This window comes from Salvelinus alpinus, chromosome 23, assembly GCF_045679555.1.
Source record: "Salvelinus alpinus chromosome 23, SLU_Salpinus.1, whole genome shotgun sequence".
NCBI lineage: Eukaryota > Metazoa > Chordata > Actinopteri > Salmoniformes > Salmonidae > Salvelinus > Salvelinus alpinus.
In genome coordinates this window covers 17,158,598-17,178,871 of record NC_092108.1, presented here as the reverse complement: position 1 = coordinate 17,178,871, position 20,274 = coordinate 17,158,598, and the positions used below count along the sequence as shown (strand labels likewise).

The 20,274-nt window shown below is 42.8% G+C and overlaps 1 protein-coding gene across 3 annotated transcripts in view; it reads left to right on the top strand.

Moving 5' to 3' along the window:
- LOC139550370 (ephrin type-A receptor 3-like) overlaps positions 1-20,274 on the top strand; it is a 196,223-nt gene that overhangs the window by 131,672 nt on the left and 44,277 nt on the right. The window contains exon 11 of one of the 3 annotated variants that reach the window (XM_071361235.1): positions 15,573-17,196. The exons of the other annotated variants lie outside the window; for them this stretch is intronic. Within the exon in view, the coding sequence (XP_071217336.1) occupies positions 15,573-15,729 (157 nt within the window). The 3' untranslated portion in view covers positions 15,730-17,196. Of the gene's footprint in view, positions 1-15,572; positions 17,197-20,274 lie in introns of those variants that run through there. 3 annotated transcript variants of the gene reach the window in all.

Sequence of the window (20,274 nt, the reverse complement as noted above, 5' to 3'; positions counted from 1 at the left end):
TCTATCACTCCAGTATCCCTGTCTCCTTACCCCTATACATATCTACCTCTATCACCCCAGTATCCCTGTCACCTTACCCCTATACATATCTACAACCATCCCTCCAGTATCCCTGTCACCTTACCCCTATACATATCTACCTCTTTCACTCCAGTATCCCTGTCACCTTACCCCTATACATATCTACCTCTATCACTCCAGTATCCCTGTCACCTTACCCCTATACATATCTACCTCTATCACTCCAGTATCCCTGTCACCTTACCCCTATACATATCTACCTCTATATACTCCAGTATCCCTGTCACCTTACCCCTATACATATCTACCTCTATCACTCCAGTATCCCTGCCACCTTACCCCTATACATATCTACCTCCATCACTCCAGTATCCCTGTCACCTTATCCCTATACATATCTACCTCCATCACTCCAGTATCCCTGTCACCTTACCCCTATACATATCTACCTCTATCACTCCAGTATCCCTGTCACCTTACCCCTATACATATCTACCTCTATCACTCCAGTATCCCTGTCACCTTACCCCTATACATATCTACCTCTATCACTCCAGTATCCCTGTCACCTTACCCCTATACATATCTACCTCCATTACTCCAGTATCCCTGTCACCGTACCCCTCTACATATCTACCTCTATCACCCCAGTATCCCTGTCACCTTACCCCTATACATATCTACAACCATCCCTCCAGTATCCCTGTCACCTTACCCCTATACATATCTACCTCTATCACTCCAGTATCCCTGTCACCTTACCCCTATACATATCTACCTCCATTACTATAGTATCCCTGTCACCTTACCCTATACATATCTACCTCTATCACTCCAGTATCCCTGTCACCTTATATCTATACATATCTACAACCATCACTCCAGTATCCCTGTCACCTTACCCTTATACATATCTACCTCTATCACTCCAGTATCCCTGTCACCTTACCCCTATACATATCTACCTCTATCACTCCAGTATCCCTGTCACCTTACCCCTATACATATCTACCTCTATCACTCCAGTGTCCCTGTCACCTTACCCCTATACATATCTACCTCTATCACTCCAGTATCCCTGTCACCTAACCCCTATACATATCTACCTCTATCACTCCAGTATCCTATAGCCTATAAAGATGAGAGGAAAGCGTATGTGTATGTGTATTTGTGCGCGTGTGTGTATGTGTGTGTGTGTGTGTGTGTGTGTGTGTGTGTGTGTGTGTGTGTGTGTGTGTGTGTGTGTGTGTGTGTGTGTGTGTGTGTGTGTGTGTGTGTGTGTGTGCGTGCGTGCGTGCGTGCGTGCGTGCGTGCGTGCGTGCGTGCGTGCGTGCGTGCGTGCGTGCGTGCGTGCGTGCGTGCGTGCGTGCGTGCGTGTGTGTGTTTCGGTATGTTACATTGAAAGTGGCTACTATTATGTTGATTTGATCACAATTCCAACAAAGGGAAAAGTTGATAGTGTTAATTAAGGTGGAAAACACTAGAGTTGAGTGAAGTTCAATCTTGTGCTTCTCTGTGCAGGCTGATATTTCTTCTGCACGGCAGTCCCGGGGAGCTGCGCACCCGCACCCACGCTCAGCTTAGAGGGATCATTGGTCGTAGCACACTCTCACATGAACCCATGGTGTGTTTTCTTGCCCTGAGTTTGTGACCCACTCATACTGTGGTGTGTAGTTTAGTTTATTAGACATGAAAACACACTTCCATCAATGATGATGAGAACAGGTCACCCCTCCACTAAACATGCTTTCCCTTGCCTCTCTCTTCTCCACTTTGCTCATACTCCACCTCTCCCCTCCTCTCCCCCTCGTCTTGTCTGGGACTCCACTTAGTCTAATGAATTGGTATTAAGTTAATGTTTCAAAACATGTTTTAATGAAACACAGACAGATTTATATACCATAACTCTATTGTTAATAATTCCCCCTTCCTAATAATTACCTCTGGCGTAGTAAATCTTTTTCTAAAGCGGTTAGGAGAGCTTTTGGCTGGATGCCAGAAAGCGGGAGGGAGAGAGAAGGAAGGGAGGAGAGGGAAGTAAGGAAGGAGATGGTGGGAAAGGGGGAGAGAGAAGGAAGGAGGGAGAGGGGGAGAGGAGAGACAAAGATGGAAGAAGGGAGCGAAAAGGAAGGAAGTAGGGAGAGGGGAGAGAAGGAGGGAAAGAGAGGGGGAGAGAGAAGGAAGGAGGGAGAGGAAGAGAGAGAAGGAAGGAGGGATGGGGAGAGGAGAAGAAGGAGAGACATGGAGAGATAATGAATGTGGGAGGGAGAAGGAACGAGGGGTGGGGAGAGGAGAGGAAGGAGAGAGAGGGAGAGACAATGAAGGTGGGAGAGGGGAGAGAGAAGGAAAGAGAGAGGGAGAAGGAAGGAGGGGAGGAAGAAGGGAGAGAGAAGGATGAAGGGATAGAGAAGGACGGGAGGGGAGAGAAGGAAAAAGGGATATCTAACAATACACAACAATACACACAAATCTAAAAATTTAAAGAATAGAATTAAGAAATATAGAAACCCAGAGTTATGATTGTAAATCTGCAGTTTAATTGACTAAATATTATAGAAATATGATGTTTATCAGATGGTGTTTTCAAGCTTAGTTTTGGCATGACATTGTTTCTCATTCATCTTAATTACATTTAATCTAATAGCTTGATATTAAATGGGATATCTGTTATTGTGAGTGATGATGAGACACAGCGGGTCTGTGGTGGCTGTCTCTCTGTGTGTGTGTGTGTGTGTGTGTGTGTGTGTGTGTGTGTGTGTGTGTGTGTGTGTGTGTGTGTGTGTGTGTGTGTTTGCGTGCGTGCGTGCGTGCGTGCGTGCGTGCGAGCGTATGTGTCTGTTTGTGTGTGTCTCTCTGTGTGTTTGTGTGTGTGTCTCTCTCTCCCTCTCTGTGTCTCTCTGTGTGTGTGTGTGTGTGTGTGTGTGTGTGTGTGTGTGTGTGTGTGTGTGTGTGTGTGTGTGTGTGTGTGTGTGTGTGTGTGTGTGTGTGTGTGTGTGTGTGTGTGTGTGTGTGTCTCTCTCCCTCTCTCTCTGTCTCTCTCTCTCTCTGTGTGTGTGTGTTAGTCTCTGATTAACATTCCCATTAAGGACCCACTCCCACTGATTATGAGTGGGAGGGAGAGCAAAAGAAGGGGGAGGGAGAAAGATGGCGAGAGCGAGAGACAAAGGGATAGAGAGAGCGAGAGACCATGTTCACAGGTCCATCCTATTAGCAGTACAGTATGTCACACAGGCGATGTGATTACAGATTGTCTGATCTCCTCTCGACACACTCTCTCATCCATACTAATGATCACTGAGGTGTGTGTGTGTGTGCGTGCGTGCGTGCGTGTGTGCGTCCGTACCTTTATGTGTGTCAGAAGGATTAGTCGAGGCAATAGAAGGCAACAGGCAGTGTCCCAGGGAGATAGGGGCTGTGTCTGGGTGTCACAGGGGAGATTAGTGTAGTGAGTACAGTCTTTTTTCTACTTATCTTTCTCTTCTCTTTCTGACCCTTTTTGTCTTTGATTGTTATTGTCATGAAATACTAACAGAAAGGAAGAGCCCTAAACTTCTTTTCAATGTTTTTAATGTTTTAGCTGTTGGCATGTAGAGCACCTCCAGTTAGAATGTAAAGTACCTCCAGTTGGCATGTTTTACATGATCAGCCACTGGTCGTTATGTCTTGGCCTTTTGAGAGCAATGTTGACTGAAGCAGAGTGGTTACAACAGTATTCATCACATCAGCTCAACTGGAACTCAAATAGACAGACAGCTTGTTGGTTAAGATGTACAAACACATCAAGAACACACAGTTAAGTACAACACACACACACACACAAGCACACACACGCACACACATAAAATGTACTACTCAGGGTAAAGAGTTCAAGTAGATGAGAAAAAGACATTCACATGTTATGATAAAGTATTGGCAGAAGTGTATGATTGTGTGTGCGTGTTTGTGTGTGTATGCTTGAATGTGTGTGTGTGTGTGTGTGTGTGTGTGTGTGTGTGTGTGTGTGTGTGTGTGTGTGTGTGTGTGTGTGTGTGTGTGTGTGTGTGTGTGTGTGTGTGTGTGTGTGTGTGTGTGTGTGTGTGTGTGTGTGTGTTGACCCCCTCCACTAGTTCTGTTCTCCCTCCCTGAGTATATCAAGTTCTCCTTCTACGATCTGAGGTCTTGGACTAGTCTTGTCATATAAAACACATTGAATGATACAGCTTGCTTTTAGACAGCCTTTATTAGCTGTGAAAGCAACGCTGGTTAACTTCTCTGGGAAGTGATCACGCTCTCCGCAGCCGATGTGAGTAAGACCTTTAACTTCTCTGGGATATGTGGGACGCTAACGTCCCATCTGGCCAAAAGCCAGTACTATAAAAATCTAACTTTCATGAAATCACACATGAAAGACACCAAATTAAAGCTACACTTGTTGTGAATCCAGCCAACATGTCTGATTTAAAAAAGGATTTACGGCGAAAGCACACCAAACGATTATGTTAGGTCAATACATAGCCACAGAAAAACACAGCCATTTTTCCAGCCAAAGAGAGGAGTAACAAAAAGAAGAAATAGAGTTAAAATTAATCACTAACCTTTGATGATCTTCATCAGATGACACTCATAGGACTTCATATTACACAATACATGTATGTTTTGTTAGGTAAAGTTCATATTTATATCCAAAAATCTGAGTTTAGGCGGGACGCTACTGTCTCACTTGGCCACAAGCCAGAGAAAATGCAGAGCACCAAATACAAATAAATTACTATAAAGATCAAACTTTCATTAAATCACACATTAAAGATACCAAATTAAAGCTACACTGGTTGTGAATCCAGCCAACATGTCAGAATTCACATAGGTTTTTCGGCAAAAGCAAACGATGCTATTATCTGAGTTAGCACCATAGTAAACAAAGAGAGAGAAGCATATCTCAACCCTGCAGGCGCGACACAAAACGCAGAAATAAAAATATAATTTATGCCTTACCTTTGACGAGCTTCTGTTGTTGGCACTCCAATATGTCTCATAAACATCACAAATGGTCCTTTTGTTCGATTAATTCCGTCGATATATATCCAAAATGTCAATTTATTTGGCGCATTTGATCCAGAAAAACACCGGTTCCAACTTGTGAAACGTGACTACAAAATATCTCAAAAGTTACCTGTAAACTTTGCCAAAACATTTCAAACTACTTTTGTAATACAACTTTATGTATTTTTTTACGTAAATAATCGATCGATAATCGATCAAATAATCGATCATATTGAAGACGGGATGATCTGTGTTCAATACAGGATTAAAACAAACTGTAGCTAGCTTTCTGGTTGTGCGCCTCTAACAAGCAGTACACATCAAGTGACCCTTGTTGAAGATGGCCGTACTTCTTCATTACACAAAGGAAAAACCCTCAACCAATTTCTAAAGACTGTTGACATCCAGTGCAAGCGGTAGGAACTGCAAGAAGGTCAATTCGAAATCTGTATTCCCAATGAAAATCTATTGAAAAGAGAGTGACCTCAAAAAAAAAAATCTGAATGGTTTGTCCTCGGGGTTTCGCCTGCTAAATAAGTTCTGTTATACTCACAGACATGATTCAAACAGTTTTAGAAACGTCAGAGTGTTTTCTATCCATATCTACTAATAATATGCATATCTTATCTTCTGGGGATGAGTAGCTGGCAGTTGAATTTGGGTATGCTTTTCATCCAAACGTGAAAATGCTGCCCCCTATCCTAGAGAAGTTAAGATAGGGCCAAGGTTACACAGAAAACACACACACACAGCAACTTCATTTGACTTTGAGCTCTCTCCCAGATACATACAGTGCCTAGCAAATGTGTTCAGACACCTTGGATTTCTTCACATCTTGTATTTATTCGCAATCAACTAGAGGTCGACCGATTAATCGGAATGGACGATTAATTAGGGCCGATTTGGCCTATTTTTAAGTTCATTGCACGCAGAGTCAGGGTATATGCAACAGTTTGGGCCGCCTGGCTCGTTGCGAACTAATTTGCCAGAAGTGTACGTAATTATGACATAACATTGAAGGTTGTGCAATGTAACAGGAATATTGAGATGGATGCCACCCGTTAGATAAAATACGGAACGGTTCCGTATTTCACTGAAACAATAAATGTTTTGTTTTCGAGATTATAGTTTTCGGATTCGACCATATTAATGACCTAAGGCTCGTATTTCTGTGTGTTATTGTGTTATTATTAAATCTATGATTTGATAGAGCAGTCTGACTGAGCGATTATAGGCACCAGCAGGCTCGTAAGCATTCATTCAAACAGCAATTTCGTGCGGTTTGCCAGCAGCTCTTCGCAATGCTTCAAGCATTGCGCTGTTTATGACTTCAAACCTATCAACTCATGAGATTAGGCTGGTGTAACCGATGTGAAATGGCTAGCTAGTTAGCGGGGTGCGCGCTAATAGCGTTTCAAACGTCACTCGCTTTGAGATTTGGAGTAGTTGTTCCCCTTGCTCTGCATGGGTAACGCTGCTTCGAGGATGGCTGTTGTCGATGTGTTCCTGGTTCGAGCCCAGGTAGGAGCGAGGAGAGGGACGGAAGCTATACTGTTACACTGGCAATACTAAAGTGCCTATAAGAACATCCAATAGTCAAAGGTATATGGAATACAAATGGTATAGAGAGAAATAGTCCTATAATTCCTATAATAACTACAACCTAAAACTTCTTACCTGGGAATATTGAAGACTCATGTTAAAAGGAACCACCAGCTTTCATATGTTCTCATGTTCTGAGCAAGGAACTTAAACGTTAGCTTTCTTACATGGCACATATTGCACTTTTACTTTCTTCTCCAACACTTTGTTTTTGCATTATTTAAACCAAATTGAACATGTTTCATTATTTATTTGAGGCTAAATTGATTTTATTGATGCATTATATTAACCTTTCACGAGCCTCTACCCCGGGTCCGGGATCACCCCCCACCCCCCCCACACACTGATTAGCATAGCTAGCATAGCTTCACAAGTAGATAGTAGCATCTAAATATCATTAAATCACAAGTCCAAGACACCAGATGAAAGATACAGATCTTGTGAATAAAGCCACCATTTCAGATTTTTAAAATGTTTTACAGGGAAGACACAATATGTAAATCTATTAGCTAAACACGTTAGCAAAATACACCACTTTTCTAACTCCATCAGTTTCTTACTCCTTCAGGTGCTATCACCAATTCGGCTAAACTAAGATATTGATAGCCAATAACCTATAAAAAACCTCTTCAGATGACAGTCTGATAACATATTTATGGTATAGGATAGGTGTTGTTAGAAAAAAGTGCATATTTCAGGTAGAAATCACAGTTTACAATTGCACCGACCATCACAAATCGACTAGAATTACTAGATAGAGCAACGTGTATGACCAATTTACTCATCATAAAACATTTCATAAAAATAGACAAAGCATAGCAATGGAAAGACCCAGTTCTTGTGATTTCAGACCATATTTCAGATTTTCTAAGCGTTTTTCAGCGAAAACACAATAAATCGATAAGTTAGCATACCACATGTGCAAACGTTACCAGAGCATCGATTCCAGCCAAAGAGCGCTATAGCGTAATCACCGCCAAAATATATTAATTTTTTCACTAACCTTCTCAGAATTCTTCCGATGACACTCCTGTAACATCATTTTACAACATACATATACAGTTTGTTCGAAAAGGTGCATATTTAGCCATACAAAACCGTGGTTACACAATAAAAATACTAGGAAATCAAGCCTCAATATGTCTGACGTCATCTATCAGAGTGATCTAGTTTAATTGAAAGCTAATCATATACTTGACAAAAAAATACAGGGTTGACAGGAATCGAAAGACAAATTAGTTCTTAATGCAACCGCTGACTTACATTTTTTAAATTATCCTTACTTTTCAATACAGGGTTCGCCAAGTGACGCGATAACAAACAAAATGGCGAAATATGCGTTTAAAATATTTCGACAGAACAACGATTTATCATATTAAATATTGCTTACTTTGAGCTGTTCTTCCATCAGATTCTTGGGCAATGTATCCTTTCTATGTTATAAACGTCTTTTGGTCGATAGATGTCCTCTGTCCTTCGAAATGTCCACCACCAACGACCGACACCCCGAAACGTTTCCAAAGCTAAAAAGGGCACGACAAAGAAATTCCTCAAAATCGCACTAAACGGATATAAATTGCTATAAAACGGTTCAAATTAACTACATTATGATGTTTTTAACAACTATAACGACTGAAAACATGACCGGAGAAATATAACTAGTTAAACAACGATTTGGAATGAGGCAGGTCCGATGTCCATCTTGCTTGTGGCGCGCGGAGAAGAGAGGGAGGTGCTCCCACGTTTTGTGGTTTTATATGGGCTGGGATTGTGCAATAGACTCCATTCAAAACGTGATGACGTACAGACACCCAGAGGAAGACGTAGGCAGTGTCGGTTTCTTCATAGCATTCACTGTCGCCTTAAAAACAGACTCCAGATCAGGGGTAAAAATTTCTGAAATCTGACCCCTGTCATGAAAAGTGCTGTAGATATTGTTCTGTACCACTCAGAGACAAAATTCCAACTTCTATAGAAACTAGAAGGTGTTTTCTATCCAATAATAACAATAATATGCATATTGTACGATCAAGAATTTAGCACGAGGCAGTTTAATTTGGAGACCCAAATATGCTAATGCGGAACAGCACCCCCTATAGTTGCAAGAAGTTAAGTTTAAATAAGTGTTCATTCAGTATTGTTGTAATTGTCATTATTACAGATAAATCAAAAAAAGCTTTTTTTGGTCCTCCAATAATCGGTATCGGTATCGGCGCTGAAAAATCATAATCGGTCGACCTCTACAATCAACACAAAATACTCTGTAATGTCATTTTAATATAAATAAAAAATTCATAACTAAAATACGTTTGTTGCATAACTATTCATCCCCTTTTCTTTAGACAAGCCTTAATTAGTTCAGGAGTAAAATGTGGCTTAACAAATCCCATAATAAGTTACATGGACTCACTCTGTGTGAAATAATAGGGGTTGACATTATTTTTTTTACGACTAACACTTCCTCTGTCTTGCATGCATACAACATTTGTAAGATTCCTGTCAAGTATTGAATTTCAAGCACAGACACAACAACAAAGACCAGCGAGCTTTTCCGAAAGCCTCATAAAGAAGGGCAGTGATTGGTAGATGGATAACAATAACAAATCAGACATGAAATATCTCTTTGAACATGGTCAAGTTAATAATTATGTTGTGAGTTTTGTATTAAACAACCTAGATACATCAAAGATGCAGTCATCCTTCTGAATTGAACTGCAGGACAGAAATGAAACTGCTCAGGGAGGTTACCATTAGGCCATTGGTGATTTTGAAAAGTTCAATGGCTGTGAAGGGAGAAATCTGAGGATGGATCAACAACATTATAGTGGCGCCACAATAATGACCTAAATGACAGAGTGAAAAGAAGAATACAATTATACAGAATAGGCACATTCCAAAACATGCATCTTGTATGCAACAAGGCACTAAAGTAATACTTCAGATAACAAAAAGACACAGCAAAGGAATACCATTTTTGGCCTAATTGCAAACTCTTATTTTTGGGGCAAGTCCAGTACAACACATCACTGAGTAACTGCCTCCTTATTTTCAAGCAAGGTGGTGGCTGCATCATGGTATTGGTATGCTTGACATAGGCAAATACATGGGATAAAAAGTTATAGGATGGAGCTAAGCACAGGCAAAATGCTAGAGGAAAACCTGCATCAGTCTGCTTACACCAGAGACTGAGAGAGGAATTCACCCTTCAGCAGAACGATAACTTACAACACAAGGCAAAATCAACACTGGAGTTGCTTACCAAGGAGACAGTTTTGACATAAATCTGCTTGAAAATCTATGGCAAGACTTAAAAGTTGCTGTCTAGCCATGATCACCAACATCTTGACAGAGCTTGAAGAACTTTGAAAAGAATAATGTGCAAATATTGCACAATCCAGGTGTGCAAAGCTCTTATAGAAATACCCTAGAAGACTCCCAGCTGTAATGTATGCCAAAGGTGTTTCTAACATGTATTATAAACCGGGTAGTTTGGATACTGGATGCTGATGGGCTAAAACAGCATTTAGCTGTGTGTATGTGAGACCGTATACCATGACTATGACGTTTAGCATTTTCACCTTGATATCATTGCTCTTTTTCACATCAATAAAGTCACTACATCAACAATAGTTTGATATGTCGATGTAGAAAAGAGGAGTTTAGATGATTTTGAGAGAAACCGAAATGAAAAGAACGTCGTGAAACAAACAAAGTGGGCACCTACCTGCTTCACTGACTGGTGTGCAGAAAAAGGGAAACATTGTGAGTTTGGGAATACAACAAAAACGGAGCTGAAGTCATTCTACGGGACTTTTATGGTGCAGTGAGAAACATGAATGGCGAAAAATACGCTGGAGCTGGTTTAAACCGACATATCATCGACCCCCCTCTCAGTCTGGCATGGAGTAGACAGAAGGACACTGAATTCACTACGAGCAACAATGTGTCTGTTGGCGGAATTAAAAAGTTTAGGGGCGTGACAAAGCTGCCCCCCAGTGAATGGATACATATGGTATGTAACTGTTAGCTAGCTAGTTAAATCATTATAATGTACCCTGACAATATAACCAGTCGTTTTGTAGGCCTAACTATTAGCTAACTTTATTTTGGCTTATATGTTTACGGTACACAAAAGAGCCGATGGGAGTGAGCTCCCTCTCAACAATGCTGCCAAAGTCCTGCAAAATACCTGTCTAGTTGCAGATTTACACAAACCATTGCCTCCGAACCACCATGATCCAACTTTATTCCCAATTTGTAACAATAAAATTTCAAGAAATCCAAGGGGTCTGAATACTTTTGCAAGGCACTGTATTGGACAGTTGATTGATCCGTGTGTGTGTTCTTTGCTCTTAGTTTGAAGGATATTTCCATATTTACACACATCACTCTCCTCTTTTTTTAACTTTCCCGCTCTTTAAAGCTCTATAGATATTTTCTTTCCTTTTCTTTCAGGGCGGAAGCTTTTGTCGTCTGATCACTCCCTCTCTCTTCTCTTCTCTCTCTCCCGTTTTCCTCTTGGCAGCTTTCCTAAAGACAGTCTTTCAGAGCACTTCTCTCTCCTGTAATGTGCGTGATTTTCCCAGTGTGTCGATCACACAGACAAGAGAACCTGAGTCAGCCATTAAAGCTACCGTCAAAACACTGTAGTAGATACAGACAAGAGAACCTGAGTCAGCCATTAAAGCTACCGTCAAAACACTGTAGTAGATAGTCCTGCAACTACTGTGCCCCGCTCGCCACTCTCTCTCTCTCTCTCTCTCTCTCTCTCTCTCTCTCTCTCTCTCTCTCTCTCTCTCTCTTCTCTCTCTTTTATTCTCTCACCCTTGGTGTCCTTCATTCTCTTTGTTATCTCTCTCCCTACCTCTCCCTCCTTCATCTGAATGCTTGTGAGTTAGTATGCAGTGTAGGACCCCCGCCGTGTCACATCCAGCCTGTCAGCAAAACCTCTATTCGCTTCCAGCCACTCACACTACACAGAGATCTGAAGATATTGCCCAAGAAGACAGGGATAGACAGAGAGAGAAAGAGAGATTTATTTTCCCTTTCATACTTCAACTATTTGCACATTGTTACAACACTGTACATAAGCAATAATAACATTTGAAATGTCTATATTCCTTAAAAAAATTGTGAGTGTAATGTTTACTGTTCATTTTTTAGTGTTTATTTCCCTTGTTTATGTCCTGCCTATTTCTATTGCTTTGGCAAAGTAAACATATGTTTCCCATGTCAATAAAGCCATTTTAATTTAATTTAATTTAATTGATAGAGGGAGAGAGAGACAGCGAGAGAGTGAGAGAATGAGAGAGAGGGAGGGAGGGAGAGAGAGAGGAAGAGATAGAGCGAGAGAGACGGTAGAGGGGTTTGGGATAAGAGAGGAGACAACAAGCGAGAGAGAGTTAGGGAAAGAGGAGAAGACAAAGAAAATGTAGCATGGGCTATGTAGCGACAGAGGGAGAGAACGAAAAATAAATATAGAGGCGGCAGCGGGGAAGAAGTACAGAGAGAGAGAAAAGGGGGGGTGGGGAAGATAATATATGGATGGAGTTCTATGAAGGTGGAACGTAGCTAGCCGAATGAAAAATGGGTCTCGAGTGACAGAGTATTATATTAAAAGTTAATTGATATGCAAATGAAGAGCGTGTGGCTTTTGGAGGACAGGAATAACCTGTTGTCCTCAGTGGACTGGAACAGAGGAGGGAGAAGTGTATGTGTGTGTGCGTGTGCATGTGCGTGTTTGAGAGAGAGACTTACTTACTTACTGACTTTATTGTCCCCATGGGGAAATTTTGTTGCAGTGTCATGTACACGTTTCAAGTGGCGTTTAAATACAAAACAAAATTGACAATACAACTTTCAGAGTGACAGAGAGACAGAGAGACAGAGAGAGGCCTGTGTGTGAGAGAAACTGAGGTGTGTGAGAGATTGCTCTCGAGACAATTCAGGTATTTTGAGTTTTTACAAAACCTTCTCTATACTAGATTATTGTGAACTTCCCTTTATGTTTTGTTGCTATGTAACTTGGGGGCCATAAAGTCACTCTGGGACCAAAGCAATGCTGTGCGCGCATGCGTGTGATTTTAGTGGTGTCTTTCAGTGGTAATGAATCATGACACTTAGAACTGTAGAGGCGAAATGAGGCACACAATTAACATGGAAATGTGCACCCCTCTTAGAGACCCCCATTTACACAGACACACACACACACACACACACACACACACACACACACACACACACACACACACACACACACACACACACACACACACACACACACACACACACACACACACACACACATGCGCACACCTGAAGTGAATGGGGAAGTGTTTCATCAGTGGGTTGTTTGTCCCTTGCGGCAGGTGCACTGGAGTGTTTGTGTGTATTCCTGATTTCTTGATTTCTTTTTTAAAATTATTTGTGTACTGACATTTTACTGTACTGTTAGGAGCTAGTAACACAAGCATTTCGCTGCACCCGCTATTACATCTGCTAAACTGTGTACTTTGATCTTTGATTCGAGTGTATGTGGTTCATCATATCTAAGCCAATATAACACCAATGTCGATGAAAATTCGCAAATCACCTTGATTGGAGGTACCCAACACACTCACATTATGAGGCGTTCGGCTGTTACTGATAACCACATACCAGATTTTTAACAGGATCGTTAGCATTAGGAAAAAATCGAATTTCTTGCCTGGACCTTGCTCGACATCCATAAATCAATCAATCAATCAATTTTTTTTTATTTTTTTTTATTTATATATAGCCCTTCGTACATCAGCTAATATAAAGTGACCATTAGACTTGCCACCTGTCCAGCTGAATACGTTTGTAGGGGCAACAGTGTCTCTCTCACACACACACACACACACATACAATCGGAATCAAATCAAAGTTTATTGCAGTTTTTAGGGGAACCAACAATGTGCTATCTTTTTGTAGCATTTCTGACAATGCTAATATATTTTCAGCCAAAGTTCAGAGTTTTACCACCGGGTCGAGGAACTCGGTAGCTCATCAGCATTACAGCTGCACCAGGCTGCCAGTCATAAGAAGTGGATGAGAACAAACCTAGGCTACTGTAGAACTAGCTATATGGTGGTATTCAAGCTGAGGTTAATCAATAAATGCAAACAGATACTGTATTTTGATTAGTTAGGTAGCTAGCTAGCTAATGTTAACTAACGTTAGCTTGCTTGTCCAAAGTCCAGCAACTAGCTTCTGTAGCTAGCTAATACCAGTTAGCTGACAGCTAGCTAGCTAACGAAAAGGCAAAAGAAAGGTAGCTAGCTATATTTGGTTATAGAATGTTTTTACACAAATTACTTCAGCCATTAGCTAGCTAGCTAGAGCCGGACAACAGCAGCTGACCTCAACCCAGAAGCTAGCTAATGTTAGCTCACATCCTACATTTTTCAACAAAGCATAGCTAGCTAGCTGCATCAATTCAAAACTAGCCTTAGCCAAGTTGCCAACAACCGGCTGTTCTGGTTTTCAGGGATACAGCTATTTTCAACCTAGGTTCCTTTTCAGCTGAAAACCGGATGTGGGAACTCTGCTCAAGGGTTTCTCTTATGCTTGCTATGTTAGGTTAGTGCAAAACTAACACCAAACTTCGGGGAAATTGTCATGCTGTTATCTTACAATGAAGGGAATGGGATTTTGCTAAACTAGCTAGTTACTCCATAGTCCAAGCTACGGTAAGAGCTAGCCACATTTCAGGGTCAGACAGGACACAACTCAAACTGTAGCTGAGAAAACAAATAGCTAGTAAATATTACATATAAACAGTTCCTTGGTAGTCCACTGACTGCATTGTGCAAATGCATGCTTTCTAGCATCAGGAACAAATGTTTCTAACATCCATAATACAATACTTACCTGTCTTCTTGACATTTTAATCAAAATGTTTGCTGCCAAACCAACAACTTTGCCATTTAACCATCTTGATGTTATCTAGAGCTACGATCTGGATGCTGGACTAGCCTTTGTGTTGGATATTTGTCACCAACTCTGCCGTGTACGGCCATTCCGGTGGCGCAGCTCTAGGGGTGGGGGAGGGAGCTAATGCCCCCCTTAACCCGGATTATATAAATGTATAGGATGCATAGCTCAAAAGTCAATGATTTAAAACCGTTTTCTTTCAATGGGAATTTTTGTATTTTGTATTCATATTTTACAACGTAAGACTGTTGCAATCAATTGAGCTATTCGCCTTCTGAAAATTTCAGAGAATTACTTTTCACTATCCATTGTAAGATCTATGCATACTTTAATAGTTAAGTCCAAAACTTATTTTAGCTATTAGAGGGCAACAGCCAGCAGTCCAGGGTTTATCCAGCAACCCTTGCAGTTATGCAAGCACACCACCTGTGCCATTAAGGCTCAGACCTTTTGGCAGAGCCTGAATTAAAGTTTACAATAGCACTGCCAATGAAAGACCTATGGTTGCAAAAACATTTCTCTAGCTTTGCATGTGGAAATGTTGTATAATGCACCTTTATCAGAAAATCCCCTTTCCAGTGTAAAAAACATAATGAAGGAAATTCACATGAGCACCACCCCTGTTCTACCAAGGTTTTTCAGCGCACAGCTTTGACCTACTAAAGAAGCTATGTTGGTCTATATACTTCAAACAATGTGTATGCAGGTTGCTTAGGATGGTGTGTTTTTCTCCCTGCCTCCCCCAGGCCTCTCCCTTTCTCACCCCAGTCCAGGACATAGACAGTTTCCCCTAAAGGGCCCATTTTAGGCTGAGTTATTCCACCTGTTCAGCTGTGTAAAAACACAGGGCTTAGGCACTGAACTACTGTCATATTAACTGAGGCTAACAAGACCTCATTCCCCCCATCACCTCTAATTCCTCTCCTCTTTTTCCCTCTCACTCATTTTATTCTCCCTTTCACTTCTTTTCCCAGGTCCAGAACAAATTCAAGGAAGCGTACATACAGTATTATACAGAGCCATGAGTGCATGGAGCTCCCTTCCATCTTATATAGAGCAAGTGAACAGCAAACCTGGTTTAAAAACACAAATAAAGCAACACCTCACGGCATAACGCCTCTCCCCATGTGACCTAATTGTTGTGTGTATGTACTGACATGTGACCTACTGGTTGTGTGTATGTACTGACATGTGACCTACTTGTTGTGTGTATGTACTGACATGTGACTACTTGTTGTGTGTGTGTACTGACATGTGACCTACTTGTTGTGTGTCTGTACTGACATGTGACCTACTTGTTGTGTGTATGTACTGATATGTGACCTACTGGTTGTGTGTATGTACTGACATGTGACCTACTGGTTGTGTGTATGTACTGACATGTGACCTACTTGTTGTGTGTATGTACTGACATGTGACTACTTGTTGTGTGTGTGTACTGACATGTGACCTACTTGTTGTGTGTCTGTACTGACATGTGACCTACTTGTTGTGTGTATGTACTGACATGTGACCTACTTGTTGTGTGTCTGTACTGACATGTGACCTACTTGTTGTGTATATGTACTGACATGTGACCTTGTTGTTGTGTATGTACTGACATGTGACCTACTTGTTGTGTGTCTGTACTGACATGTGACCTAGTTGTTGTGTGTGTGTACTGACATGTGACCTACTTGTTGTGTGTATATACTGACATGTGACCTACTGGTTGTGTATGTACTGACATGTGACCTACTGGTTGTGTGTATGTACTGACATGTGACCTACTTGTTGTGTGTATGTACTGACATGTGACCTACTTGTTGTGTGTATATACTGACATGTGACCTACTGGTTGTGTGTATGTACTGACATGTGACCTACTGGTTGTGTGTATGTACTGACATGTGACCTACTTGTTGTGTGTATATACTGACATGTGACCTACTGGTTGTGTGTATGTACTGACATGTGACCTACTGGTTGTGTGTATGTACTGACATGTGACCTACTTGTTGTGTGTATTTACTGACATGTGACCTACTTGTTGTGTGTATGTACTGACATGTGACCTACTTGTTGTGTGTATGTACTGACATGTGACCTACTGGTTGTGTATGTACTGACATGTGACCTACTGGTTGTGCATGTACTGACATGTGACCTACTGGTTGTGTGTATGTACTGACATGTGACCTACTGGTTGTGTGTATGTACTGACATGTGACCTACTGGTTGTGTGTATGTACTGACATGTGACCTACTGGTTGTGTATGTACTGACATGTGACCTACTGGTTGTGTGTATGTACTGACATGTGACCTACTGGTTGTGTGTATGTACTGACATGTGACCTACTGGTTGTGTGTATGTACTGACATGTGACCTACTGGTTGTGTGTATGTACTGACATGTGACCTACTGGTTGTGTGTATGTACTGACATGTATGTGTAACTGTTTGATGCACACACACAGTACATGTTAATGTTTTTAAATGTAAATGGTAAAGTCTTTGGTCTGTAATGTATTTTTCGTTGTGTGTCGGACCCCAGTAAGACTAGCTGTTGCCATTGGCGTCGGCTAATGGGGATCCTAATAAATCAAATCAAATCAAATTCCCTAGTAGCCTTATCCCTTTCCCCTGTCTCACTGGTAGACAGGTTTTTTCTCTCCCCATCTATAGCAGGTGCTTGTCCTATCTCCCCCCCCCATCTATAGCAGGTGCTTGTCCTATCCCTCCCTCCATCTATAGCAGGTGCTTGTCCTTTCCCTCTCCCCATCTATAGCAGGTGCTTGTCCTATCTCTCCCTCCATCTACAGCAGGTGATTGTCCTATCTCTCCCCCTATCTATAGCAGGTGCTTGTCCTATCCCCACCTCCATCTATAGCAGATGCTTGTCCTATCCCTCTCCCCATCTATAGCAGGTGCTTGTCCTATCCCTCTCCCCATCTATAGCAGGTGCTTGTCCTATCTCTCCCCCATCTATAGCAGGTGCTTGTCCTATCTCTCCCCCGTCTATAGCAGGTGCTTGTCCTATCTCTCCCCCGTCTATAGCAGGTGCTTGTCCTATCTCTCCCCATCTATAGCAGATGCTTGTCCTATCCCTCCCTCCATCTATAGCAGGTGCTTGTCCTATCCCTCCCTCCATCTATAGCAGGTGCTTGTCCTATCCCTTTCCCCATCTATAGCAGATGCTTGTCCTATCCCTCCCTCCATCTATAGCAGGTGCTTGTCCTATCCCTCTCCCCATCTATAGCAGGTGCTTGTCCTATCCCTCTCCCCATCTATAGCAGGTGCTTTTCCTATCCCTCTCCCCATCTATAGCAGGTGCTTGTCCTATCCCTCTCCCCATCTATAGCAGGTGCTTGTCCTATCCCTCCCTCCATCTATAGCAGGTGCTTGTCCTATCTCTCCCCCGTCTATAGCAGGTGCTTGTCCTATCCCTTTCCCCATCTATAGCAGATGCTTGTCCTATCCCTCCCTCCATCTATAGCAGGTGCTTGTCCTATCCCTCTCCCCATCTATAGCAGGTGCTTGTCCTATCCCTCCCTCCATCTATAGCAGGTGCTTGTCCTATCCCTTTCCCCATCTATAGCAGGTGCTTGTCCTATCCCTCTCCCCATCTATAGCAGGTGCTTTTCCTATCCCTCTCCCCATCTATAGCAGGTGCTTGTCCTATCCCTCTCCCCATCTATAGCAGGTGCTTGTCCTATCCCTCTCCCCATCTATAGCAGATGCTTGTCCTATCCCTCCCTCCGTCTATAGCAGGTGCTTGTCCTATCCCTTTCCCCATCTATAGCAGGTGCTTGTCCTATCCCTCTCCCCATCTATAGCAGGTGCTTGTCCTATCCCTCTCCCCATCTATAGCAGGTGCTTGTCCTATCCCTTTCCCCATCTATAGCAGGTGCTTGTCCTATCCCTCTCCCCATCTATAGCAGGTGCTTGTCCTATCCCTCCCTCCATCTATAGCAGGTGCTTGTCCAATCCCTTTCCCCATCTATAGCAGGTGCTTGTCCAATCCCTCTCCCCATCTATAGCAGGTGCTTGTCCTATCCCTCCCTCCATCTATAGCAGGTGCTTGTCCTATATCTCTCCCCATCTATAGCAGGTGCTTGTACTATCCCTCTCCCCATCTATAGCAGGTGCTTGTCCTATCCCTCTCGCCATCTATAGCAGGTGCTTGTCCTATCCCTCCCTTCATCTATAGCAGGTGCTTGTCCTATCCCTCCCTCCATCTATAGCAGGTGCTTGTCCTATCCCTCCCTCCATCTATAGCAGGTGCTTGTCCTATCCCTCTCCCCATCTATAGCAGGTGCTTGTCCTATCCCTCTCCCCATCTATAGCAGGTGCTTGTCCTATCCCTCCCTTCATGTATAGCAGGTGCTTGTCCTATTCCTCCCTCCATCTATAGCAGGTGCTTGTCCTATCCCTCTCCCCATCTATAGCAGGTGCTTGTCCTATCCCTCTCCCCATCTATAGCAGGTGCTTGTCCTATCCCTCTCCCCATCTATAGCAGGTACTTGTCCTATCCCTCCCTCCATCTATAGCAGGTGCTTGTCCTATCCCTCCCTCCATCTATAGCAGGTCCTTGTCCTATCACTCCCTCCATCTACATCAGGTGCTTGTCCTATCCCTCCCTCCATCTATAGCAGGTGCTTGTCCTATCACTCCCTCCATCTATATCAGGTGCTTTTCCTATCCCTCCCTCCATCTATAGCAGGTGCTTGTCCTATCCCTCCCTCCATCTATAGCAAGTGCTTGTCCTATCCCTTTCCGCATCTATATCAGGTGCTTGTCCTATCTCTCCCCCAATATAGCAGGTGCTTGTCCTATCCCTCCCTCCATCTATAGCAGGTGATTGTCCTATTTCTCCCCCTATCTATAGCAGGTGCTTGTCCTATCCCTCCCTCCATCTATAGCAGGTGCTTGTCCTATCCCTCTCCCCATCTATAGCAGGTGCTTGTCCTATCTCTCCCTCCATCTATAGCAGGTGCTTGTCCTATCCCTCTCCCCATTTATAGCAGGTGCCTGTCCTATCCCTCTCCCCATCTATAGCAGGTGCTTGTCCTATCCCTCCCTCCATCTATAGCAGGTGCTTGTCCAATCCCTCCCTCCATCTATAGCAGATGCTTGTCCTATCCCTCTCCCCATCTATATCAGGTGCTTGTCCTATCTCTCCCCCATCTATAGCAGGTGGTTGTCCTATCTCCCCCCCCAATCTATAGCAGGTGCTTGTCCTATCCCTCTCCCCATCTATAGCAGGTGCTTGTCCTATCCCTCTCCCCATCTATAGCAGGTGCTTGTCCTATCCCTCCCTCCATATATAGCAGGTGCTTGTCCTATCCCTCTCCCCATCTAGAGCAGGTGCTTGTCCTATCCCTCCCTCCATCTATAGCAGGTGCTTGTCCTATCCCTCTCCCCATCTATATTAGGTGCTTGTCCTATCCCTCTCCCCATCTATAGCAGGTGCTTGTCCTATCCCTCCCTCCATCTATAGCAGGTGCTTGTCCTATCTCTTTCCCCATCTATAGCAGGAGCTTGTCCTATCGCTCTCCCCATCTATAGCAGGTGCTTGTCCTATCCCTCCCTCAATCTATAGCAGATGCTTGTCCTATCCCTCTCCCCATCTATAGCAGGTGCTTGTCCTATCCCTCTCCCCATCTATAGCAGGTGCTTGTCCTATCCCTCCCTC